General features: G+C 44.2%; 1 protein-coding gene across 1 annotated transcript in view; it reads right to left on the reverse strand.

Annotated features, from left to right (window-relative positions):
- KIAA2012 (KIAA2012 ortholog) overlaps positions 1 to 27,638 on the reverse strand; it is a 96,618-nt gene that overhangs the window by 38,317 nt on the left and 30,663 nt on the right. Inside the window, exons 10-13 of the mRNA XM_081813881.1 lie at positions 24,627 to 24,797; positions 22,086 to 22,196; positions 11,476 to 11,544; positions 3,095 to 3,171 (exon numbers count right to left, since the gene is read on the reverse strand). Of these exons, the coding sequence (XP_081670007.1) occupies positions 3,095 to 3,171; positions 11,476 to 11,544; positions 22,086 to 22,196; positions 24,627 to 24,797 (428 nt within the window). The remainder of the gene's footprint in view (positions 1 to 3,094; positions 3,172 to 11,475; positions 11,545 to 22,085; positions 22,197 to 24,626; positions 24,798 to 27,638) is intronic.

The raw sequence follows: 27,638 nt of genomic DNA on the forward strand, positions 1-27,638 counted from the left end.
TGCCTCAATCCGCATTCAAATTGCCACTCAGGAGAAATCTTTTTCCATCCTTGTTTTCTATTGCTATTATTTTTGATATAAATTGTTTATGTCTTTTGCTTATTTTTCTAACTGGTTCTTACTGTTTTTCTTTTAAAATGGAATGTAATCTTTATCGAGCATAAATAGCAATGCTGTCATAGTTAACACAATTTTTTTTTTACTTTTTTTTTTTAAGTTTTGCTTTTTTCTGCACCTACAGCATAGATCTGTTAACGTAACGTTTCCCGCTGGAATTTCCATTTACAATTTTAATACTTTTTTAGGTGCTGGTCACCTCACCCAGCCTGCAGCCTCAACACGGAGAGGCCCTGGGGACGAGAAACTTCTCTAGCAATTGATGTCAGCCGCCGAGGTAAGAGCAGTACTCGGTCCCCACGGTATGCGGGAACTAATTTCTCTTAATCAAATGAAAGGCCCGAGGAGGAGCCACAAGGCAGAAAGGAAAATATATGTGAAGGAGAACACCAAATTCTGTGAGGAGTTTGAAGGACCTGCATTAAAAAAAGGGCATCATACCTTTAGGACTTCAGAACTGGCAATGCTCCAGATGCAGCTATTAATATGGAAAAAATGCCTTCATAAATACTTGATTCTGTTCACAGTGGGGAGGCAGTTCATTTGAAAGAGGAAATGGGAGCTTGGAGTTGAAACATGTCTGCTTGTCTCCTTTTTTTTCACTGCTCTTTTCATCTGCACATTTTGCCCTTGTAGTTTCTTCCCCTCTTTTGACGACTTACTCCCCTCCTCCAAGTCCCCGGAAGTTGTCGAAGTTGTCGAGGTCGTGGCTTCTCCCACTTCTATTTGCGGATTTGCCTCGAGGCCCTGACGCCCGGCCAGGTGTGGAGGGGGCGCCTCGGGAGCCGGTCGCCGGGTTGGCCAGCCCGCGTGCGGGAGGCTGGAGCCCGAGTCCTTCCCGCTCTCTTCCGCGCCGCCGGCCGGCCGCGAGGCCACGCGCCGCCGAGCTTTCAAATCCAGCCGCTAGGGGGCGTCCGGAGACAGCCTCCCGCACCCGGGGGCCGAAGCCACGAACCCGGTCACGTCGGGCTTGCTCTGTCACCACCCCCCGTCAGAAATTGTTTCCCCAGTCCAGGTCTGTGACTTCTCGTGAAAGCATGGTGACGCCCAAATAGTCCACCTTTGGTGTTTTTTTTTTTTTTCCCCCTTTCCTCGCGGCCAGCGCCATGATAAAAAAGTGAAAGTGTTTTATGCGACCGAACTCCTAATATGGTCAGACCCCAGGGAGGGGGAGGCAGGGGGTGGGTGAGTGAGGAATTAATGGAAAGGAAAGAAAAGTAGAAACTGCTGATGCTGATAAAGATCAATTCTGCGTGCTCTCCTAGCCTGCTGCAGAGTGGGAAGGCAACCCTGCAAGGAATCCACTGGATTTGCCCGCAGCCCATCAAGGGACGGAACTGAAATCTGCTGGGCAGAAATTTGTTTCTAAATCCTTTCCAGATGCTTTATAGTAAACATGAAATTAATCATTTACATGGACTAGGTGGAGGAAGTGGTGAAAATTGAAGCCAGTGATTACTCCAGTGAAGGGCCATTGGCCTCAAGAAGTGAGGGGTGGGGGAGGCATGGGAGCCGCCTCCCCTTCCTCAGCCCCACCCCCATGCTCTCTGGTTTGAGGGGCTGGTGGCACTCCCTAGACATTTCCTCCAACGGCTTTCCTTTTGGGGACTACTTCCAAAGGGAGTAAGACTCCTGTGACTTAACAAATCCACCGGTTCTGTGGGGAGCGACGGCCCACCTCTCACAAAGGAGGCCCACGAAGTTCTCAGAGTTAGCTGGATGGCCAGGGCTTCACAGGGGAAACCCAGGATTAGAGTTTAAGACCCTCGGTCTGGTGTTCCTCTTCCTGACTGCAAGGTTAATAATTCAGTCTAGGGCTTAATTTGACGTGACTGAGCCACCGTTTTATTGCAGGTGATATTAGGTCTCCTGAAATGCAGCCGCGAGAGCTGTGTGAATTTGGAGCCTGTTTAGGGTATGTGAGGCATCCACAAGGCCTTTGGAATTAGCAAAATGTAGCATAGTTCTATTTTCCTTAGTCACAGACTCCCTTAAAAAAAGAAAACCTTCTAGGTCCTTACAAAGGCTGTCTCCAAAGCAGGCATGTAAAAAAAAAAGAAAAGAAAAGAAAAGAAAAAAATGCAAACATTGGTTCAGTGGTTCCTCAGTAGCAGGAAGGGTCAGCTCAGCTGTGTTTTACCTCAGCGGAGGCCTGCCCCAGGCCTGGGGTTCTAACAGTGAGAGTTCAGATCCTTCCTTAGAACCCAGCTAGGCACATACATGAAAACAAAACTAGTTTTATTATTGTTTTTTAATGAATGTGAGGGAAGAGGAGAGAGCCAGGCTGTGGCAGGAAGTGGGAGATAAGGGAGAAGTAGAGATCATGCCCCCTTCTCCCTGCCCAGGCTGTCGCACCGCAGGGAGAGACCTGAGAGTGCCCTGGAGCTGTGCTGCTTCTGCTTGGGGTTCTCTGAGACCCTGGGCACAGCTCTAGCAATCCCCCTGAGTTGTCTCTCTAAAGTGAATTTGAAGACAGTCCCAGTCTCAAAGCTTCAAATGAAGGAACAAACTTATACATATTTGTGAATGTACATCCTTGAAACACTAATACATATTTTTGGCCCATCCAAATGAAGCATTTTTCTCCTTTCTTCACAGTACCCTTACATTTTTTTCTTGATGCTACTTTTTTTCCTCCCCATTAGGAATGAGAAATGGATGGGAAAAAATGGGCCCTTTAGCATAAGTCTTAGTGCCTACTGCCTTGATGGATGATACCTTCCTGTGTTTCCCTGTTGCCTTTTTGACTTTGCAGAAGTCAGGGAAAGGCTGATTGAACTCATTTGGGCACATAAGAGCCACACAAAATAGTCCAAGTTGAGTTAAGACATTCCAAGGAACCTGTGTGATTTTACTGATGAGGCAAATGAGGCCCAGAGAGGTGAAGAATCTCACCCAGGGTCACACAGCAAAGGCGGCCCAAGAACCCAAAAGTCCTACCTCCCAGTCTCATGCTCATTCAGAGTCAATACTGTACCTGCTTCTCTGGCTTTTGGGTCAAAGGTGAGATTTCATTAAGATTCGTGAGAAGACGGGTTCTGGATTCAGTGTTTGCTATGGTGAAAATCAGAGAAAAGGATCAAAGTTGTCAGATCTAGGTCTCATTAATTTTTATATATACTATATACATACACACCTAGTTCATGTGTATAAGATTATAAACACACACACACCTATGGCATTTGTATTTACTCACCAAACAACACCTGCACCCTCTAGAAGCACCGTTTACATAGCATGTTAAATATATTTAGTGTTGCGAACTTATACTCAGATTTCTATTTTTCTTGTTTTGGTTGCTCTTTCAAAGAACAAAAGTAAATTCTTTGTGCTACTAAAATTCAGATAAAGCTGAAATTAAAAAGGAAATATTGATGGAAAAAAATCTGCTGATACTGTTGACTATAAATTTTGTATGATCGTACTTCACTGAAGTAGGAAAATGCTTCTGCAACCTTCCAGATAGATCAGAGATTTCCCCTTTTCCTTATAATGTGGAAGGGCAACAAGAGAAGTGGAAACATAAGGCAAACAAAGGCAAAGGCCAAAGTAGGGCTGGTGAGAGGGGACTAAGGGACCTCATGGAGCTTGCCACAAAGCAGCTGCCCCCCCCACACTGATGTCGTGTTAATCGCCATGATTTTCCTCCACGGTTGCAGGATCACTGCTCTCCACAGGGGTGGAAGCTGAGGCTTGAAAGCTAAACAAACCTACCTGAGGTTGTACAACTAGTGAGGTTTTCAGGAACGGTTTTGTGCCCAAGACCCAAACCCCGTGCTGCAGAAGGATAGGATTTATTTTGTTTTTCTTTTTATCCCCAAGAAAGTGAATTTAATGTTTATAAAGGAATGTTTATTTGAGGAACAAATTTAGCTAAGCACATGGCTCTATGACAAGGGTTTTAGCCAGGCTCTAGTGTGGGTTGAGGGTCCACCAAAAAGTTATTTCTATGCTTGCTGCTTTTAAGAACCCATGGCATCTTTGTCTCTTTGACCTGAAGCTTCTACTCGTTCCCTGAGGGCTGACCTTTCCTTTTCTGTTGTTTCTCAGCTGTCCTGTTCTTCTTGTTTGAAAATGGCTCTAGGACAGATTTAAAACATTTCTTTTTTAAAACAGCTGGGGAAACTGAGGCCCAGAGAGTGGTTTCACAAGATTGGTTTAAGGCTATTCCTTGAAACTGTGTGAGACCAGAACCTGAACCCAAATCTCCTTAGTATCTAACACTTTTCCCTCCACATCGCACTCCCTCCGTTAGCCCCATTTGAGCTTGCCACATCACAGCTGCTTGGCCATGATCCATCCTCTGGACAAATCTAGCCCAGCAGAATTGTGTTGAGATGAGGTTCACTTCACTGTGGCTTGGAAGGAAACTTGGGTCTCTTAGAAATGAAACTTACAAATTCTAATGCATAAAGAAAGTTCTTGCAACACCAGGAGAATGAATCAGTCAGCCAGAGTTCAAGAAATGTAAACACAGTTTTAGATAGGAGACTAAAAACATCGCTTAGGACTTTTCCATCTCTTGGGTCAAGACCCTGGTAATTTACTGAGGTCCACGCTGTCAAGGAGGAGACACAACTCAAACTGCATTCCTGGGAGATAAGGCAATGGCGATGGTAAGACTTCCTCTCCGAACAATGTGGCAGGATCTACCCTTGTTATCAAGCTGAAGAAACTGACTGACCCATCACCCAGTGCAGGCAACTGGCTGTGAACACAGGCTCTTTCTCATCATTCTGAGCTGGTGTGTACATTCACAGGCTACAGACTGCACAGCTTCCAGGCCTGCTTGAAACGGGGAGCTCAGTGTCTTTCTGTGATGAACATTTCTGCCACTAAAGAGATAAACAGAAAACACATTCCTTCTCTGGCTGCCCACCATCAGGCCAGAGCAGATTTTCAAATGCTAGCATTAATCTAACCGCAGGCTTTTAGCAAGGAGATAGCATTCCCACCAGATAATCAGGCTGTTTCAGAGATGACCCTTACAAGATGGGGTCTCATCCCAAACTCTTCTGCCTTCTTCAAATCATGGGATCCTTCACCAAACACTCAAAAGCATGAAAGAGCTCTGATTCTAGCATGGAATAGGGTGCCTTAAAATTTCCTTCTATTTAAACCTATGTTGAACCTATTTAAACAATGTTCATTGTTTTGATAAAAATGAAATATAGTCATATTTATTCCCATTGTTTCAGAATACTTACTTTCCTTGGTATGGGATGCTCTGGTGGGACTCATCTGGTATCAGACTAGAGATCAAACCAAAAAATCATTTTATCAGGCAGACTGGGCCACCTGGCTCTTTCATGGTTGTATGTCAGGGCTTGGGAAAGAACATCAGACCCACAGGCTCCAAAGTGACCAAACATTCTGTGGTTACCAGGGCAGTAGCTTTTGGAGGTGCTAGCAGGAGCCTCTTTAAATATGTGTAGGGCCTTTTCCAACATATGCCATTTCTGAGACATGATTACGCTTTGACCCCTAGTATGCTCTCATGACACTTCCCCCATAATTTCCAGTGGTTCCTCATTGGAGAGGGGATATATCCACTGCCAAACAGATATCAGAAAGCACTTTTGCCTTCTCACAGTGTTTCATATGGATTTGCTGACCCTAGCAGAAGCCAATGGGAGGAGTCCTAAAAGTCAGCCTTTGTACCTTCGTGGTTTTGTATTTGTGGTAAAAAATGGAAAATGCAAAGGCAAATTCCAGATTAATTTAAAAAATCTTCTCAGTATAAACGAAACCATAAAAGGAAGATAATTCTGGTCCCTTTACATAGCCCTGCTGACCTTTTCTTAAGAATGAGATCTAAAAATACTTTATTTTATATGATATGACTCAAGATGCCTATGACCTATGGAGTGTTTGACGTGTTACAATAAATCTTGATCTGCTTGTTTAATGAAGGAAACCAAGACCCAAGATGGCCTTCTGGTATTGTCATTATCAAATTCTTGGGATAAGATTTAAGACCTTGTTTATGTGACACATTTTTACTTTAAATCTTGGATGAAGAGGAGGGTGAGATGGGCATATCAAACAATTACTCAAGACCTGAGAAAATCTCCAAGCTAAAGATATACCCCAGGGAGCTCTATTAAAGGAGCCAAGTAGACTCCTCTAGAAGATAGAAGTTGGTCTGAATTTAAATATGGGAATGCCTAGTAAATACAAGAGCAATATTTTTCTTCCAAGTTGGAATAACAGTTCTTTTACATACTTATGTCTTCTTAGATCAAGTCTAGCTCAGTCTCAAGGGTTTGGCTTTAGCTTTGGGAACACCAACTTCTCTTACAAGTTCATAAATTATTTTTTATGGAGAGGTCCAAAGGTACATGGCAGTTTACCAAACCCAAAATGGAAGGCAAACTAGATGATGGAATTTAAATTCAAGTTGTGTGGCAACAAAATATCACCTACATGAGAAACCCTCCAGTCAAGATATATCATAGGATTAATAAGAATACCTGTGGTGGAAGACTGTGAGGAAGAAGGGAATTAACAAGAAAGGCTGAAGGTGGAGCTACAAAGTGGCCAACCAATTCAATTCATGTGGTGATCTTAATTCTACAGAAGATACTGTTCTTGGTCACTCACAAATAAGTACAGACATCTGGTCTCTTAGCCTCTAGGCTTACCCCCTTCAATCCATTTTTCACATAGTTGGAAGAGTCATTTCTCTAAAACAAAAAATCTGGTTATATCAATTCCTGCGTCAATAGGATCTCACAGTCTTTGGGATAAATTTCTTAGTTGCTACAATGGCTTTTCACGATCTGGCTCCTGACCACCCCACTAGCTAATTGCACTTCTCCCCACTCCCTTTCCTACCTGTGCCCTGGGGGCCAGTCATTAGAAGCCACTTACATTTCTCCTATGTCTCCATGTTCTCTAACCTTAATGTGGTCCCTTTCCCTGGAGCATCCTTTCCTCTTCTCCATTTGGCTAGTTCCTACATATATCCTTAGAAAGTCAGCTTAAGTGTTCTCTCATTCCAAAAGCCTTCCCAAACTCCGGGCTGAGTTAGTCTGTACTCATTCATAGCTGTCACCATACTTCACTACTGTGGATGACACTAAGGCATGGATTTTGTCTCTCAGCCGTATTCATGTGCCTACCACAGTATATGGCATTAGTAGATGGTCAATTAGTGTTTGTTGAGTGAATAAATGAATGAGCAATCCTATGTGCTTTGTAAAACAGACTCATTAATCCTTTCTATTGGACATGTTCCAATGCTTGTGTCTTCATTATTTTTCAAATAAGGAATTGTGGAGAATTAAGACAACAGTAAGTGAAAATCCATAGGCCACAGGAAGATGTGTGAAAGAAGCAAGGGAGAAGCTAGGAGGAAAAAAAAAATCCTAAAGAAAAGCCTCATGCTTCTCTTTTTGGCACAAATGTCTGAGGGGTGATGAAACAGAAAAGAGTATTTATGGATTACTAGTTAATGAAAGTTATAATTTTTTGACTATCCTGACAGAAGAAAAATACTCTAAACTTTGTTAAAGGTTGAGAAATATAACTGATAATGCACTCACACACTCATACACACACACACACACACACACACACATCTTAACATCTATACCAGCCTTAAAATGCATTGTGGTAAGTACTACTTCACTGCTTGAACAAGGCCCTGATCCCTCGTGCATATTATACACTAAGTGAACAGCAGATTCTGGCTACTTGGAAGGAACACAGTCTGAGAATTTCAAGAATCCTTAGATTTGTGAATACCCCTTGTGTGTATCATAGCCCCAGTAAAAAGAGGGGGAGTTCTTCAAGCTCTTAATGAGTTTATAAATACAGGGTTAGGGTGGTTTATAAAACTATTTTTTTTTTTTTGGCAGAGAATCATCAAAATGTTAGACCACATCACTTTCTCTTACTTTCATCACCAGTCCCAGCAGTTGGCCTTCTATTTAGGTCCATTAGACAATATTTATATAAAAAGAATCAATGTTCTTCTTTTTGAAAAATAACTTCACAAGAGTAATTGCACGTGTTATAATGAATATAGATCACAACAGTGAGATGTGGGTGCTCAGAGGAGGGCTAGGTGCACTCACTAGCTTAGTGATGGTCTTCTGTTTTCCAGCCTCATAATGTCTTTGATTTGACTTCATGCCTCTGTAAGATGACATATTGTATGTATCCCTGATTTGTGAAGTCATTTGCAAATAGGTGAAACTGACTTTCGAGTACACAAATACCCAAAGTCCACCATCTATATAATTCTTTAGAATCCTATCATTTTTTTCCCTGAAAATATTCATTAAAACCAAATGACCAAAAAGAAAACAAAAAGTTGTGAAAGATCTATAGTGATTCCAGTGCATAGATGTTTTAAATTGCTCTTTGAACTCAATGCCAGGGAGTATCAAGCATTTTCAGAGTAGTGTTATATCCATTTTCTTAAAAACAAATGGGAATGTTAAGCACAAAGAGATGTAAGAATTTTTTGTTAAGGTCATTGAACAAATCAAAGGAACAAATACATTTCCTACATCTAAGACCTGAAAGAGGTGCCGTATGCTTATATGGGCAGTCCCATTGGAATGGGAGTTGCTATTTAATAGGTACAGCATTTCAGTTTTGCAAGAAAAGAGTTCTGGAGATTGGTTGCCCAACAATGTGAATCTACTTAACAGTACTGAATGGTACACTTAAAAATGGTTAAGATGACAAATTTTATGTTATATATATTTTACCACAGTTTTAAAAAATGACAGGGGATAGGAGGACATGAGGAATTGTATCCTGGGCAGAGGCAATGGTATATTCAAAAGCTTGGACATAAGAAAGAGATTTGCATTAGCCTAAGGTCTTTAGTTATTAGGAGTTGAGAAAAGAAGAAATAAAAGTTTTCTTTCCTTTTTCTGAATATAGAGCTTGCCATGGGGGCAATTCTGAACTGGTCCAAGTTTGTCTTTGGTACTCTGCCATTTCCCTTTCTGTACTTTTCTTCTTCTTCTTCTTTTTTTTTTTAAAGATTTTATTTATTTATTTGTCAGAGAGAGAGAGAGCACAATCAGGGGAGCGGCAGGCAGAGGGAGAAGCAGGCTCCCCACTGAGCAAGGAGCCCGATACGGGACTTGATCCCAGGACCGTGGGATCCTGACCTGACTGAAGGCAGACGCTTAACCAACTGAGCCACCCAAGTATTCCAGTGTTTTTCTTCTTCTTGTTCCTTCTTCTCCAAATAGCTAATGTCCTTCTGTTCATCCAAGCCCTCCAGGGCAATCCACCACCAGTCAAGCATATTTCAATTCTTAAAACATTCTTTACCCTCAAATTACCCACCTCTCCTTCTACCCCTGTCAGAATTTTTAGTCCCTCAGAGCAGCTGTTCTCAGCTAGGTTGCCATCTGACAGCCATCTGGTCATATAATTTTTTTTTTTTTACTAAAGTGTGAATGACTATTAGCTTCTCAGAAGTATCAACCTTTTAAGAGAATACTTCTGAATTCAAAGTGAATCTGTTAATAAGGTTTTAATAGTAGAATGAAGTGAAATTACAACATTTCTGGCCATATTAGGAAGAATGTTTCTGGTCTGGAGAGCTACTCTATAAATGGCCTATCTTCCTAGAAAATCTGTCTCAAGAGTTTGGCTTCTCCCAAACTGTTCCTACTTTTTTTCAGCTCCTTCCCTTCTCCCCATGTCTCTCTCTCTCTCTCTTTTAAAGATTTTATTTATTTATTTGATAGAGAGACACAGCGAGAGAGGGAACACAAGCAGGGGGAGTGGGAGAGGGAGAAGCAGGCTTTCTGCCGAGCAGGGAGCCCGAAGTGGGGCTTGATCCCAGGACCCTGTGATCATGACCTGAGTGAAGGCAGACGCTTAAAAACTGAGCCACCCAGGTGCCCCTTTCCCCATGTCTCTAAAAGTTACAAATCATTTTCAGTGTTACCCACAAAAGGGTGTCTGATGCCAAGTAAGGGGAATTGGAGGGAGAAAAAGATGTGCAACAGAAGTCATTTATTTGTGTGGGTCATAAAGTCAGGAACGTCCTAAAGTCTCTGTTTTGTCAGATGGCAACATGCCTGTTAAGATTGACCTAACCGCTAATCATGCATTGTGGTAAAAATGCAGGGCTCTGGGGTTCAAATCACAGCTTCTCCATTTAGCTGTGTGACCTTGGGCGAGTCACTTAACCTCTCTGAGCCACACTGTCCTAGATGAAAAATGAGGATAATGATAGAGTTTACCTCATATCATTGCTATGAGGATGACTTCAAACAATGAATGTAAAGCACTCAGCACAACATTTGGCATATCAAAGATCGATAAGAATGGTAGCTATGATCTCCATGATCTCCGTCATCATCATCATCATCCTTCACTAGAGGGCTCCTATTAAGAGCTGCTCTGGCCCAGTTCCAACCAGCAAGTGAGAATGAACAGAACTGACGCTGAAACTTCCCACCACGGTCAGGATGTCCATCCAGGGAGAATGGCAGGAGGGGTGATGCAGAATGCCAGGCTCTCAAGTACTTCTCTGCTTACAGATTTTGAGATTGGCAAGCGTATGATTGTGCCTTTTCTCCTTCTGGTTTTGTAGTCTCTGGCAAAAACAATTCCCTCCCCCTAGCTCTGGCCCCAGCGCTCCATCTGGGGCATTGCTTCCTGTCACGATAGCGGGTCCCTCATTCAGGATTCATTGCTGCCTGCCCCATAACAAGCCGTGAGGAAGACCACACACATTTCTCTGTTAATCAAAGACTATTTTTAGGAGAGAGAGAAGGTCTCTACATAATCATCCTTTTCCCCGGGTCTGAAGCAGAAGCAGCAGTGGCGGTAGGTAGGGGATGAGCTGCAAAGTCACCCTACGCTCCTAGTTTTTGCTTCTTTTTACATGGGGGATTGAAGTATGAAAGGAAGCGTGGAAGACGTAGACTGGCCTCAGTCCTCCATTTAGAATACACGTCTGCGAGGATTTTCCAGATAGTTTCCTCATTCGTGGTTGTGTAGGCAGAGCTGTGCACAACTCTAGGGGCTGTGCCCACCTCATTATACTGTGAGCTGTGCAGCGTATGACCTGCAGAAGCCACAGTACATCCCACAGATTTTCCTTCCTGGGCTAGCGAAACACAAGCCCTTGGTCCAGCTTCTCTTCTCCCCTAATATTTACACTCAGACCACAGCACGCTGGGCTGCCCATGAGTACCTCACGAGGACACCACATTTCCCAGGCTGTCCAAGAAGTGAATCCTCTTTCCTCCTTGTTGCTATATTTGGGGAGAAATTGAGTGTTTCTGGAGGTCCCTGTATGAAATAATGTGCATGCAAATCAGATGATATAGAGGAGAAGTAGAGGTGACTTTTTTTAGAGGAAAAGCTTACTTTTTAGGGGACATTGAATACTAGACCTCTCCTTTTCATGGTTGGTATTTGAATTGACAGATTCATAGGCTGAAAAACAATAGGGGTTTTACCTGTGAGTGTGAAAAAGTCTTGAAAAAAAGCGATTTTTCTTACCTCAAGACAAGGGAAAAACCAAGTGGAGGCTTTGATGCTGAAGCCTCATAATAAATTGAATGGTTTAAAAAAAAAATCTGTTGATGCTATCACGGAGAGAAGATTGATCTGGGATTTTAAAAGCACTGAGGAAAATAATACTTTTATTTAAGATGTTTAAGGGTGAAATCCTGTAGGGACTGTGATGCTGAAATCCTGAGAGGAGAACTTTTGACAGAACAAGAACATGAAACAGTTAATGCCTGACACATGCCGTGAGGAGATGCCCAGATTTGAACAGCAGATGTGCTGTGGGGCCCCAATGCGTGCAGCAATGGGGGGATGACAGACGAGTGTGAGGAGCCCCAGTTTGCAGCTGTAGCACAAATACAAGGGTTGGACCAGGGGAGACAGGAGGGATTCTAGCCCATCTGATTCGGGCCAAGGAGACAAACAGGCTTATGGACAGCCCCGTTTTTTTTTTTTTTTTTTTCAATCTCTTAAAGTTACGTTGGGAGAGAATTATTCTTCTGGCTATCCTTGTCAGTCAAAATGAAAACTAGTTAAAACAATGCTATTTTGGTGAATGAGGAGAATTTGCATGATGGGCCAGAGAAAGACAATTAAGGGGGTTGATAATAGATAGCAAAGAGGTCAACTGAGTGGATCTGAGATGGAAGAACAGTTTGTTTGTTTTTTTTTAAATATTTATTTATTTGACAGAGAGAGACACAGCGAGAGAGGGAACACAAGCAGGGGGAGTGGGAGAGGGAGAAGCAGGCTTCCCGCCGAGCAGGGAGCCCGATGCGGGACTCGATCCCGGGACTCCAGGATCATGACCTGAGCCGAAGGCAGACGCTTAACGACTGAGCCACCCAGGCGCCCCGGAGGAACAGTTTTTAATGGGAAATTTGGGGTGTGTGTGTTGGGGTGGGGTGGGGTGTGTGTGTGAGATATTGAGGAGATAGCAATAGGGAGGAAAAAGTCAGAGGGAATCATAGAAAATTCAACCTGGAAAAGATTTTGAGATCCTCTAACTGCCCCCTCCTCCAAACTCATTTCCAAATACATGTATGTGTGTATTTATGCTTCCTCGTCTCATTACTGATAATAAACATACTAGAGAGGTTGCCAAAAAAAGGTGTTTGTTTTTATTGATTTGCTAAACTGCGGTGGGCTCGGAAAAGCCTGTTCCTTGGTGTTTTTCCACCTCGGAGTGCACACATATAAGCCGCACGCACACATACAACTTAGGCTGAGCAGGGCAACTGGGGATTCTAAGAACCAACACTGGAGAGAGGAAAAGCCATAATTAGTGTTAATTGTTGACCCTACAGTTCAAGAATAGATGCTCTGGAGAATGGGAAATGAGAACAAACATTAATTATTGAGTAGGGACCTTGGAGACAGACACTCTGGATTAAAAGGAGAGAGATAAATTGCATAATGAATGTTAATTTTCCCTCAAAGAATTGAGTGGTCGGTGGTTGGAAAGGAAAAAGAGGCTAAAACAATCATGAAAGAGAAACCTCCATGTGTGTCAGGGTATGAGGGTACAGGAGGATTATACACACACTTTCCATCCCTGCTTACTGCCTCACCCTTTGCGTTACAGCTCCCAAGAAATGTGCTCTCAGGGTTTTCCTTAGGACTCTTACTATTTACCACAGTTGTCTGCTAGGAAGCTCAACCACTTCCCCAAGAATGCAGACGCCACAAAACAAGCACACCGCACACTGACACGCTGAGAGGTGTGTGACACTGGAATTTATTTTTTATGTGTGTTGCTGGGAGTTTGACTTCAAATGAGGGAGGTGGCTGGAACTGAATGCCTCTCAGGAGAAGGCCGTGGCCCTGAGTCTGCCGCTGTGGGGGTGATGGGATCCGGGGCCTTAACTGTTGCTTCATCCTAAGTATAAGACATCACACACACACACACACACACACACACACACACACAGACACACACAACCTCCAAAGAAACCCTCTTCACTGAAGGTGAAAACAGGAAAAAGTAATTTGAGTCAAAAATTGGAGATGAGGATGGTAGCCAGTTTTGAAAAGAGACGCTATTATCAGGCTTGTCACTGGCTGCTGGGATTCAGAGTCACATCTCCACAGCCAGGCAGCGTCTCCTACGTCCGTGCGCGGCCTTCTGTTCAGGCCCTCATCAGCTGTTGACTGGGCGGCTCTGCAGTAACCTGAATGCTCAGCCTTTTCTCTTGCCTGTTCCTTCATGCTGTCACACACGCTGGGTTATATGACATCCCTCCTCAAACATCTGTGATTCCTTGTTGCCTAAAAAGCAGCATCTCCGCTTTATCCTGGAACACAAGGCCTTCTCTGGTCTGGCCCTGGCCTGACTTTCAGCCGCATCTCCTCCCGGGAAGCCCTTCACAGTCCATTCACAGGGACTGCTCATCATTTCCCACACGTATTCTATTTTCCTGTTTCTCTTTGTTTTGGTTCATGCTGGTCCCTCAGTCGGTCGTGTCTTTCTCTCTTCTCTGTTTATCCGCTTCCATTAGTTTCTCAAAGGTCAGTGCAAACGGGATTTCTCTGCAAAAATCCTTCCCAGCCCCCTAGGTTAGAATTAATGGCTCCTTCCTTGAACACCCCTGAATCGTGTCACTGAGGCCTCTAATGCAGCCCTCCTTCCATTCCGCCTTGTGGTGGAGTGAATTGCTTGTGAGTTTGTCCTCACCGGGTCTGTGAGGCCCTGCGGGGCAGTAGCCACAGGTGCTGAGCCTTGGAAGTGGGATGAGAAGAGCACAGACTCTGGGATAGGTGGGCCTGGAAATGAATAAGCTAGCTGCTTGCTGGGTAAAATCAACATGCACAAGGGAGTTACGCTCCTGAGTTTCAGTGTCCTCACCTATGATGTGTGAATGAAAATACTCACTTCATGGGATTACTGGGCTCATGGAATGAGATGACACAGGTGGCACTGTGCCTGAGAGTGATTACTCTCAATATCAACATCCTTCTCCGTCCCTTGCATATTGTAGATGTTCGGCACATTTTACTAAAGGAGTCAAGCACATATGTAATGGGTCTTCTCTCTTTTAGGTGCAATAATATTTTATATCAGAATTTCATTTAATACTTAACAAGATGTACTGCAAGTATAATCTGTTTTTATTTATGTATTTATTTATTTGAGAGAGACAGAACAGGCATGAGTGCAGGGGGGAAGGGTAGAGGGAGAGAATCTTCAAGCAGACTCCCCACTGAGCGCAGAGCCACATGGGGCTCCATCTTGTGACCCGGAGATCATGACCTGAGCCGAAACCAAGTGTCGGAAGCTCAACCGACTGAGCCACCCAAGCACCCTAAGTATAATATGGTTTGATTGTTTTTTCTTTTTAAAGATTTTATTTATTTATTTGTCAGAGAGAGCACAAGCAGGGGGAGCGGCAGGCAGAGGGAGAAGCAGGCTCCCCGCTGAGCAAGGAGCCTGATGTGGGACTCGATCCCAGGACTCTGGGATCATGATCTGAGCCGAAGGCAGACACTTAACCGGCTGAGCCACCCAGGCGCCCTGAATCTGGTTTGATTGTTACAAAGTGTAAACTAGGATGGCAGGTATTATTATAGTTGCATTATTAAAGTTAAGAAACATGACAAGTTGCTGTACAAAGAGTATCTAAAAGATAAACATTTATTTCTCTTTCGGATAAGAGTTGAGAGGTAGGTGGGCGGACTACGGTGGTTTTGCTCCATGAAGTTATCCGAGCACTGACGTTTCCTGTATCTTACGGCTCCATTATCCCATAGAATATTGTCCTCTTCCACTCGGTTGAAGCTATTTTATCACCTCAGCCAAGTCCAAGGGGAAAGAGGACCTCCTTTGGTAATAGGGAGGGTGAGCAGTATCCTTTTAAGAAAATGACCGGAAAGTTGCACACTTTCATGTTTCATTAGCCACAACTTAGTCACATGGCCGTGCTTGGTGGCAAGGGAGGCTGGGAAACATAATTTCTAGCCAGCAGCCATATGGTCAGCTAAACTTAGGTGCTACTAGTAAAAGGAATAATGAAAGAATAGATATTGGGGAACAATTAGATTCTCTGCTACTCACAGTTTCAATCCTTATTTATGGGCCATGTTCCAGGGATGCACATGCTGTTTTCTGGGATATTCAGAAGTAGATAAAGGGGATCTACGCACAGGAATTTCAAATCTTGGAGAGGAAAGAAGAAAAAAAAGTAAAGAAGATAAAGGAAGTGATGGGGTGCCTGGTGAGAGGCCCAGGCAGTAAGAATTAGTGGAACCTAAGAAAGTAGCCATCAGTGTGGGCTGAGGCATCACAATGAAGGTGGGAATTCAGCTAGGTCTTGAAGCCTGGAAACCTGGACAAGTAACTAGAGGCAAGTATGAGTTAGTGGGAAAAGCTTTGACCTAAGTGGGGGCAGAAAAATCTGGATTTGAGCCTTAGATTTGCCACATAGAAGCTGTGTGACTTTGAGCAAATCACCGTACTTCTCTGGGCCTCAGTGTCCTTAACTACAAAATGAGAGACTTTTCAAACTGTGGTCTCATAGTTCCAGTGGCTCTGTATAGACCTCCTGCCTGGGAGTCATCTTAGGAGGGGAAGAATTAGCTGGACTGTGGAGAAGTTGCGGGGAGACAGACCAAGCCCACTTCAACCAGACAGCTCTGCTTATCCATTTTATCTACTAGGGTCCTCAGCAAGTCTATTTGGTAAGCACTTCCTCTGCTTAAACGACGATGACGGCCATGCCTACATTCCCGCTCGACTCTAAGGCTCTCTGAATTGGATCAAACGTAAGGGAGGTAGAACTCATAGTTTCACAGGCTTTGTAAAAAATGTAAGTACCATCATATGCAAAAAATAAAGAGGAACTAAATATTCTTCAACACTTCATACTGATTTTTTTTTCTCAAAAATAAAAGAATTCCCAGCAGATTCAGAGAGAACTATTATTTTTGACATTTTTCTTCTTTGGGAGGCATAAAGTGGTGATGACACATTTTCAGCCAAATGTGAGGTAGGGGAGTCTTTGTGCTTATAGGAACCATGAGAGGTTTCTGTCAAAGGAAAGGAGGCTCCCTAATGTTTTTTAGTGGCTCTCTGCTGGTGGCTATCAGAATGCCTTCCAGTATGGGCTGCTGGGGCTTCGCTGGCCTCACTGTGGTGAGGGAAAGAATCCTACTTCTCTATGAAGTCCAGGAACAAGCCCGGCTATCACAGCCTGCCCTGTGGTATATGTGACAGACCCAAATTAGCCCCATGCCGAGCTTCATGGGAATCTCCCATAATTTCTGTAAGGAGAGCATGTCGGTTAGGGCTTAGTGGAGAACGGAAACCACCAGATGCTTTAAAAAGGAACGGAGTTACTCTACAGAACTTTGGTGCTTATAAAGTTGCTGTTGCATCCACCTCTTGACACAGTCTTCATGAGCTTGCTTGCCAGTATAAGCAGCCCAGAGCTTCTGCCTCGCTTCTGCCCTCCATTGTCTCTTGCAAGTGCAGCTCTTTGGCAGAACCCAAATTTGTATGCAACCTCCCGATGGCAAAGGTTATCTGGGAAGTGTTTTTAGCCTTCTAGACTCTGCAATACAAGAAGGCCCACTGGAAGGAAATGCTGGGTGCCAAGTGACCATATCCAGTCACGTTTTCCTTTATTTCAATTGACCTGAGATCCCTAAAACTGTCAACATGATCTCTTATGGGTTATTAACAAACACGGATTGGGGCAAAAAGGCCTATTGACACACTGGCTTCTTCTTACCTTCCTCTACTTCTCACTCAGAGATGGATGGATTGTGGACCCTATGATTCAAAACTGATGTTTGGAAAATGAAAATAAGAACAGTCATGAGTTATTGAATGGCTGAGATCCTGCTTCAGGATTCAGACAGCAGAGCTGCCCCACCAAGGGAGTCTCCTTGGGAAAAGGGCATATTTAGTAACATACAACATTACAGCTGGAAGGAACCATAGAAACATCAGTTTAGCATTTTCCAAGGTGTGTTCCAAAAATGATTTAGATCCACATGATGCTTTGCAGAAAACAATAAAGAACTAAGTGGTCAAATAAGTTTGGGCAATGATGCATCGCCTCATCTGAAAGAGCAGGAATTCACATTAGCATATTAGAGTCCTTGTGAAATCCTGCAGTAAGGAATCTGCTTAGCTTTAGCCCACTGGCTTCCACACCTATTTGACCTCAGAAACTTTCAGGTTCTTTTTATAATGCCTGTTAACCTTGTGAGGAACTGGAGTTCTATGGGACATACGCTGGGAGGATTGGATCTCATTCCAACTCCTCTTTCCCCATATGAGGAAGCTGAAGTCCACAGCAGTGAAATCACTTGCCCATAATCACAGAAGTCGCAGGTGGCAGAGCTGAGAATAACCTCAAGACTTTGGACATTTAGTCTGGAGTTCTTTCTTTTTACCCCTCACACTACTCTGTCTAAAGGCCTTTTCCTCCTTTAAATCTCCAGGCATCTTCTTTAAGGCAACAGTTGCTAAGAGAAAGACTACTCAAGGAAAATCATATTCTTTTACCCATGGGTTGCCCAAACCAGCATTATCACAGATGCCAAATGGGGAAAACAAAGAGAAAGTCAACCATTTAGTATATGTTTGCCTCCAAATAAGCAGTGTTTTGAGACCAGCTGGGATATCCTTAGACCCTTCATCTTTCTGTTTACCAAATTGCAGAGCACCAGGAAGTGACATGAAGTATATGATCTATTACCGAAACTAATTACCCCCAAATCTAGTGACCCTAGAACAATAAACCTTTATTATATCTCACTCAGTTTCTGTGGGAATCTGGAAGCGGCTTTGGTGTGGGATTCTGCTGCAGAGCTTCTCGTGAGGCTTCAGTCACGATGACAGGTGGGACACAGTCATCTGAGGGTTTCACTGGGGCTGCAGCATCTCCTCTCGAGTTGGCTCACGCATAAACCTGGAAAGTTTATTCTAGCTGCTGGCAGGAGGCGTTACGCCTCACCATATAGACCCCTCCACAAGGCTGCTTGAGTGGCCTCATGACAGACATGCTGGCTGGCTTTCCCCCGAGTGAGTAATCCAAGAGAGAGAGAGCAAGGAGGAAGCTGCAGTGTCTTTCCCGACCCAGGCTCGGAAGCCACACACAATCACTTCTGTCATACTCTACATTTATTAGAAGTGAGCCACTATGTCCAGTCTACACTCAAGGGAAGGAGTATTAGACTCTCCCTTTTGGAGGAACAAGTGTCAAAGAATTTGTGGACAAAACCACCATACCAAGAAAAAGTTGTGAGAAGGATGCTAATTAAATGGCCAAAGCATAAGGAACATATTTGCAGTAAACATCCATTTAGGACAAGAACAAGTGCTAACTGGAAACTGTGAAAGAGATCAAGAATTTAAATTTATGTGAGACCTGAAGTCCCAACCTGAATCACCGGAACAGACATCTGTGAACTTCTTGCAATAAAACACTTTTTTAGATTTATTTATTTATTCGAGAGAGCAAGAGTGAGAGAGAACATGCGCATGCTGGGGGAGGGGCAGAGGGAGAGAGAGAGAATCCTGAAGGAGACTCCCCACTGGGCGCAGAGCCCCATGGGGCTTGATCCCAAGACCCTGAGATCATGACCTGAGTCAAAATCAAGAGTCAGACGCTCAACTGACTGAGCCGCCCAGGCACCCCGCAATAAGACACTTCTGAATAAAAAAACTTCTGAAAGAAAACTTCTCTTGTGGCCACTGTGACTGGGAAGATAGGTGAAGGGTATGACTCAAGGATAAGCAATGCAGAGCGCATATCCACTGCTTTGACTTGTATCCTTCCAAGTGAAGTTTTCCTTTCTTAAGCCTTTGAATTTTCTAAGTGTTGCAATATCCCAACATGACCAAGAGGGTCAAATTCCAGCTCTAGCCTTTGCATCTTTTTTTTTTTCTTCTGAAGGTTTATATTCATTTCTCTAGGCTCTCTGAAAGTAAGATATCATGATCTAATTGCCTGAGAATTTATTTCCAAATAAATGTTGACAGAGTCTGAAAGTCTCAGAAAGATCAGACAGATCATATTGTCTCCTTTACTCAAGACTTTTTAAATTAAAAAAATACCCATCTGTGATCCCCAAAGAACTTTCCTTTGTGGCACCTGCGGTATTCAGTCAATTGACAAACATTTCTTGGACATATGATACAGATAAGAGGCTCTCTAGGACTCATGTAATATTTGGGAACTAAACAGAAAACAGATGCAGATAAAAACAAGGATCACAAAAGTGGGATAGAGAGAGAGGAATGGGCTGAGGCAGTTGTATGAGAGGAGGTGGATTTACTAAGGAAACTGTCCCAGAAAAGATGAGTCCTTGCCTGGAGCTTAAAACCATCCTCAATATCTGTGGGCAATTGGGAAAAGGCTGGAAGGTAAGAGAAGGAAGCCTGAACACTTGAGCCATTAGAAAGAAGAGAAAAGAGTGGACCCCAATGTGATGGGAGACAAGACTGAAAGGTAGGGTGGGGAGGATGATCGGGATGGATCTGAACAAACTGAGCTACAAAGAGTTTGGTGTAACTGGAGCAAATCCTTTGGAAGAGTTGAACATTTTTTTCAGTATACTGCTTCTCAATATGAAACAAAACAGCAACAAAGCTTTCCCACTCAAAGACAGTCTTTGAAGGCTAGATATGGCCTATAGGCCCCTGTAGGGAATATGGGTTTCAGGTCCTGCCTCGACTTCCAGGGCAAATGCCAATCACCATCAAGACGGAAGATCCACTAATTGTATGTGGAGGAAAGACTGGGGAGAGGCCAGTGACTGACTGACTGACTGACTGACTGGTTGACTGATGGATTCACACCTTCAATAAGCTTTCAGTGACTGCCTTTAGGTTTGAGAGGCAAATAGCATTAAATACACTGTTCATGGGACTAGCACAAGATGGCAGGCAAGTCTCCATTTATTCATCAGAAGTTTCATTTTTCTCTTTCTTCCTTTAGTGTGGAAATCGTTGAAAGATTTTTTCTTTCTTTTTAAGATTTTGTTTATTTATTTGACAGAGAGAGACACAGAAAGAGAGGGAACACAAGCAGGGGGAGTGGGAGAGGGAGAAGCAGGCTTCCCGCTGAGCAGGGAGCCCGATGCGGGGCTCGATCCCAGGACCCCGGGATCATGACCTGAGCCGAAGGTAGACATTTAACCGACTGAGCCACCCAGGCGCCCCCGTTGAAAGATTTTTTCATTGAAAATCGATTGTGATCCTGCTATGTATGTTTCAGGGACTGTGTTAGGTGCTGGGAACACCAAAATCACTGAAACATCCACTTGACAATGTGACAACCAACTTAGAGCCTGAATATTTCCTATTTCTGCGTCTGACTATTGCTTTGCCAGAAGGGGGGTTATTTCTCCTGGAACAGAGTAGACAAATGCGCAGCAGGTGAACAGAATCATATTTTCTCCAGTTGTTAGCCCAGCTGTGTCACACTAGCAGTGGCCTCCACCTGTCCAAATCCCACTTCCACCAAGTCAGAACCAAGTTATTTTTATATTTATATCATGAGATAACCCAAGTGGTGGTGACACTGAATTTGGAACCTAATGCATTCTAGTTTCTGGAAACCCACGTACTAGGCAGCTACTTCCATAGGAATAGACATAACACGTAAACTGTAGCAATGGTCAAGAGCCTTCCCAGCTGCTGGCGGTGGAGGAGTTGATCCTCTCATTTTGGATGGGATGAGGAACCTTGGACATTGGGAGGGACTGACCCAGAGTCATCTGACACATAGATGGATGCAGAGGACAAGCCAGGGCTACTCAAATTTCCTGGCTTTGAATCCATGCTCTTTTTATTAAGCCAGTGGTGACATAACCCACCAAATGAGTGCAGATTTTAATCTCCCTCATCAAGAGGCCTGCTGGGCATACGTCTCGTGCATATACAGCATGATGGTTCCTGGGTGGTTGATACTCATCACCCTCTGACTTCACTTTTTTTTTTCCCCCTTTGCAAAATGGCTATTGCCCAGAGCCAGCATCTCTTCTCCAAAAATGTATCATGCCAGAAGGGTTTTTGGAAACTGTCTTGATATCTGTCAGAAGCCAGATGATTCGCAGCAATGAACTGATGCATATAACAAGGATACCTGATTGGATTACCAATTAGCCATCTCCATCTCTGGAGGGTGGTTGGAAACAAGAGAAAAGGCAGTGTTTAGTTTGGGCAATTACCAAAAGGGCTTATCATTCTCATCAAGGCCTCAACAGAGCACATTAGACCTCCTCCAAGCCATTCCACAGGAACTTCCCTGTCCAGATGCTCCAGCAAGAGCAAACTTGTCATGCAAACATTGGGTTATTGTGTCTGAGCTACAGAAGCACCTCTGTGTCAGTGAGAGGGAGAAACTGGCTGACTTGCATCTGTTTTTAATGATGTCTCTGCTGCTGGGAAGTTTTGGAAGCTACAGGTAAAATATTCCCATATAAAAGTGAGGCAGGCCTGGGAGGTATCATCTTACCTGTACCTGAAAGAGGCTCCTTGGTTTCAGTAGGCCTGGGGAGGAACAGGCAGATGTTTTCTCCATCTGGACCTGGCAAGAAGTGTCCCAGTGTGGGGTCTCTGGAATCTTCTTGAAAATAAGCACAAGCATGACTAGTGTTAATACCAGTGCAGGGGAGGCTCCCCAAATCCCCAGCAGGTAGATGCCAGTGTGCTCAGGTGCTTGCCAGAGTGCAGGCCCAGCCCTACTCCTGGGGTTCAGCAGAGCAAGGCCGTCATGTAGGCCCTGCCCTCGACATCAGTGTGAGATGAACAGCGTGGGGCCCCACTAGCCTATGTCATGTCTTTGTGAGAGTCTGGTGAAGAGGCCCCTCTGGACTCAAGCAGCCCTACCTAGGCACGGCGAGGCTGGTGAGGAGCCCCTTGTGCTGGGGGCGTGTAGCCCAGCCCCTGGGCACAAGGCTTGGTGACTCCAGCCTCTGCTTCCTCTTTGCACCATGTGTCTCTATGCAGCATTCTGCAGGACAACCACACCCTATGGACCAATGCTGGGACTGCTTTGTGACTCCAGGGTCCCGAGGCCAGTGAGGAGAAGGAAGCTGTATTTCCCTCTGTTGCTTAGAAGTATTGAAGGTGTTTCTATAACTTTACCTTCCAAGTCACTGAAGCAAAGGGCTCAGGAGTAGAGCTGGCCACCATCCACAGTGGATGCTTGTAAGGACACAGACACGGACACACATATACGGAGGCATGACATACACACACACACGCAGAGAAACTCACACACATTTATAGAGAGGTGTGCACACACATATATATGCAGAGCAAGCACACACACACACATGTGTGCACAACCGCGTATGTAGGTGTGCATGCATGTACACATGTGCCATGCATGAACAAGGACACACACACACCAACAAATGCACAGTGTTCTCAGGTATGCATGTATGCACAATCACACACACACACACACACATATCTTGTGTGTATATATATATACACAAGAACTCCCATAGCTGTGAAAGCTTACACATACCCTCATACACACATGTGCTCTCATACACACATTCATTTACATACACTTACCCAACACACTTGAGGCTTTAGGCTGCACTCTTATCGTAGTCATGGCCCTGGCATTCATTCTAATCAGATTCTCCCTTTATAAAAATGTCCGAGTATGGGTGTGTGTATGTGTTTGCTGTGGTTGGTCCTGGGCTATGCAACCTCCTAGGAACCCCCTTGTTACTGACATGACCATGGCTAAAGTTTGGTTCATTTGCATCAAATTTAACAGAGGATCCCTGCCATGCAAGTGTAAAAGGGAGGGGGTTGTAAGAGAAAGGTTCCGGGCCAAAATAGTTTATAAGTGAAAATAATGTCTTTGGAGAAAGAGAGAGAGAGGTTTGATTTGGACCATTTCAGTGGCAGAGAAGCTGCAAATACATAATGGAGTTACTGACCTATGTATTTAATTTACGCTTACAAGGCTTCAACTATAAATGCTTGGGGGAGGGGGGAGGGAGAGAGAGATGGGGAGGGAGAGAGGGAGAGACTTAAAGAGTGAGGCATGCTGTCCCTGAGTGAGCATGAGATGAAAATGAAAGATACCATACCCGCTGTCTTTGTGGCTCTCGGTTCCCACGTGCCCCTCAGAGTGTGAGTTTCTCGCAGCCCCAAGTGTGATTCGGCTGTTAACAGAGATCCTTTCTTCACATGTCTGGCACCCAAACACACACCAGTCTCCTTCATCTGGTGTTCAACCAGAGACAACAGCCCCACACTCTCACGAAGGAGGGACAGCTGGGTGGCTGCTCTTTCTAGAAAATGGTTTTGTCAGTGTCCAGCACGGCACCTCCCTAAGGGACTTTCAGGGGGTAATTTGGACTCTAAGCAATTTATGCTTTATGAGCTGCCTTTAGATCACAGCCCCCATGGAAGCGATTCCTGCTCTGTCTCTGCATTATTGCTCTTGTATAAGCATCTTAGTCTCCTCCTAGACTGTTGGCTCTTAAGGATAAGAACTTTCAGTGGGCCTAAGTCATAGAGGAAGTGGATTTGCTTTGCCTCGCCCTTCAAGAGAAATCCAGAGTCCTTCTCTCTCTGTGGACAGGCCTCAGGCTCTGCACGGGGCTGGAGGGGGGCTTCTCTCCGGGGACTCTTGCTCTTGGCAGGGTCATGTCAGCAGGCTCCTTTGCCCCAGGGAGGGTGTTGAGTATGCTTGGTAAATCCAGGAGCGTGTCTCCCTGATGAGCATAGGGAGCTGTGTCATCACACACTGCTGCCAGGAGTGAGGAGAGCACAGAACAGCTTGGCAGTGCGTGTTGGTGCAGCAAACCCTTAAAACATGTACTGACTCTTTTGGGAATATTCGTGGTGAACATTAATCCCAGACATTGTTGGAAACACTGCTGATTTCCCCCTTTTCAATGGGGTGGCTTTCAGACAGCTTACATCACAGCTGCTGTGTGGCCCTGGCAGATGATTAAAATGATCCCAGAGCCACAGACAAGTTGAGGAGGGGGGAGGGAGGAACAATCACCCCAGGAGTGATTACCTTGTCCTTCTGCTGGGAGTGCCCCCCTGGCCCTTCTCACATCCAAGGGGCCTATGGAGCTGCTGCAGCTTGATGTCCTGGGACTATCCAGGCCCCTCTGGCTCTCTGGACTTTTTCTTCCTTTAATCAGGGACAATGGTGGGGTCACCTTCTGGGGTGGGGCATCACCATCTTCCAAAGCAAAAGGAGAAAAAACACAAGTGAGAAAACTTCTGAATCAGCAAGAAGGAGAGAGAACCTCTTTTTCTGACTTGGTTGATGGCTCCTTGTGCTGAGGCTGGTTTATTCCACTCATTCTTCAAATTTGTCCCTCTTTCTAGCCTTGCTAAGGAGTGGAGGCCAAGTGACTCCCTCCCACCACCCATGGAGGCCAACGTGGCTAGAACAGTGGTCCTTCAGTTGGGGAGCTTCCAAGAACTGGGACGACTTGAACAGTGGTTGTTGTTGTCATCTTGGTGATGGGCTCCTGAGAGAGAAAAAGGACTAGAGAGGCTATGAGAGCCTTCTAGCCCCCAAAACAAAGGCTCAAACTAGAGAGACTCCAACCAGCTTTAGAGCTCATGGGATTGTTGGCTACAGATCCAACCACAAAGCAATTTTTCTAAGCAGAACCAATGATCACATGGCTCCTCAAGGTCATAAAGTACAAAGTAGCACCTTCCAGATGCTAGTTAGAGGGTAATGGGATTGATGATAATGCTCCACAAAGCACATCCTGCCCTCCACCTCTGTTCCCTTTCTCCAGTTCTTTTTCAAAATCAGTAGGGACTACTCTAGGAAGAGTGAAACCCAGTCATCCAAGTGATGGAGACCTTGTCTTAATCTCAGAGAGTGGTCTTTATTTTATATTCAACACACTGTTGCTGTTGTGTTTAAAAGCTGGCTTCACACATAATTGCAAAGTGTGCCAGGCTACTTATTTATTTCAAAGGGAAAAGGTCTCTTTACAATGGGGAAATCTAGTAGACACCACCTTTAAATAAATAATGAATTTTAACATCCCCTGTAATGAAACAATTGATAACAAATGGAATAAATATGAAGGGATATTTCTTATCTCTTGATGTGATATGCTGAGAAAGACGTATCATGACCTACATACTGTTCTTGCCAAAAATGTTGGATCTGAATCTAATCACAAGGAAACAGACAAATCAAAATCGAGCATAATTCTGAAAAGCAACTGGCCTCTCTTCTTCAAAAATGTTGATGTCATGAAAAACAAGATTCTAAAGACATGGGACAATTAAATACAATACATGATCCTGAGTAGAATTCTGGATTGACTGGGACGAAAAACTACAAGGAACATTATTGGTATAATTATGAAAATTTGAATATGGACTATATATTAAAAATAAGTTTTCTTGAGTATGGTGGTTATGGGAGAAAATCAGTGCTCTTAGGAGATATGTGCTGATAAGGGAAGAAATATACAAAGTCTGCAATTTAATCTCAATGGTTCAGCAATAAAATATGTATGGCATATGTGCATATATAAAATCTGGCTTTATTTCTATGATATTAGAGGTGAGATAATCTAGGGCTAAGCAAGTAAATGGGTACATGCAACCTCTGGCAATGGGACAATCCTGCTTAGTAGCTTTAAACACCCTTGCCCCAGGAATCTTCTTTTTTTGTTTAAGTTTTATTTATTGGGGCACCTGGGTGGCTCAGTCAGTTAAGTGTCTGCCTTCGGCTCAGGTCATGATCGTGGGGTCCTGGGATCCAGTCCTGCATCGGGCTCTCTGCTCGTGATCTCTCTCTCTCATGTCCTCTCTCTTAGGTAAATAAAATCTTAAAAAAAATAAAGATTTATTTATTCATTTTAGGTGGAGGGGAAGGAGAGGGGAAGAGGGAGAGGGAGAGAAAGTGTCAAGCAGACTCCATGCTTGGGAGGAACCTGACATGGGGCTGTTAGGACCCTGAGATCAGGACCTGAGCTGAAACCAAGAGTCATACGCTTAACTGACTGTCACCCAGGCACCTGTCCCAGGAATCTTTGTAAGAAAGATTGCCATGCAAATCTTGCCTCTTTAGACTCTTCTTTATGCATCTACCACTAAGTTGGGTCACATACTGAACTAGCTAACACCAAGGTATTAGGGACTTCTTAGACCAGCTTCCCCTTGGGGAAGAGGATGGACAAGCTCTAGAGGTGGCAGAGGATGGACAAGCTCTAGACCCTTGGTGGACATGGCAGCTCAAAACAGGTGGAGAGCCGTGTGAAGTGAGGATACCAAAGATGAAATTCATTTGTTGCCATTGATCCCAGTGGCTCAGGCCGAGCACTGGACGTTGTGGTGCACAGATAGAAAGCTGCTTTCCTACAACTGTTTGCACACAGAGGACCCTTGCCCATAATTGTTTGTTTGGTTTTTTTTAAGGAAACTTCAGAGTCTTTAGGATGTTAACTCTCACTTAAGAGAAAGAGTAAACAAGCCCCTGCTCCAATAATCAAAGGAAGCTCTCAAAACTGAAACATTTCAAGAACATCCTGACCTGGGCTCATTGTTTTGTTTATTCTGAAAGACAGTATAGTGTAATGGGTGGGAGGACGGATTCTGGCCCCAGAAGTCCTGAGCTCCAGTCCCAGCTAGGCCACTTGTATTTGTGTGACCTCAAACATATTACTTATCTGTCAGGGCTTCAGTTTCTTTTTCTTTCTTTCTTTTTTTTTTTTGAAGATTTTATCTATTTATTTGAGAGAGAGAAAGAGCACAAGCAGGGGGAGTTGCAAGCAGAGGGAGAAGCAGACTCCCCGCTGAGCAGGGAGCCTGACGTGGGACTCCATCCCAGGACCCTGAGCTGAAGGCAGATGCTTAACGGACTGAGCCACCCAGGCGCCCCAGAGCTTCAGTTTTGTGATCTGTGAAATGAGGTTAGGGTTGTTGTGAGGAGTAAGTGAGATAAACTGAGGATGGTGCCTGGCACAGAAGGAGAACTCCATAAATATGAATGCTCATCTTTCTACTTCTGATTACCACTAGTCAGAGATCACTTAGCATTTGT

Source organism: Leptonychotes weddellii, chromosome 3 (assembly GCF_054177405.1).
Source record: "Leptonychotes weddellii isolate Sample4059 chromosome 3, ASM5417740v2, whole genome shotgun sequence".
In the NCBI taxonomy this organism is placed as follows: Eukaryota; Metazoa; Chordata; class Mammalia; order Carnivora; family Phocidae; genus Leptonychotes; species Leptonychotes weddellii.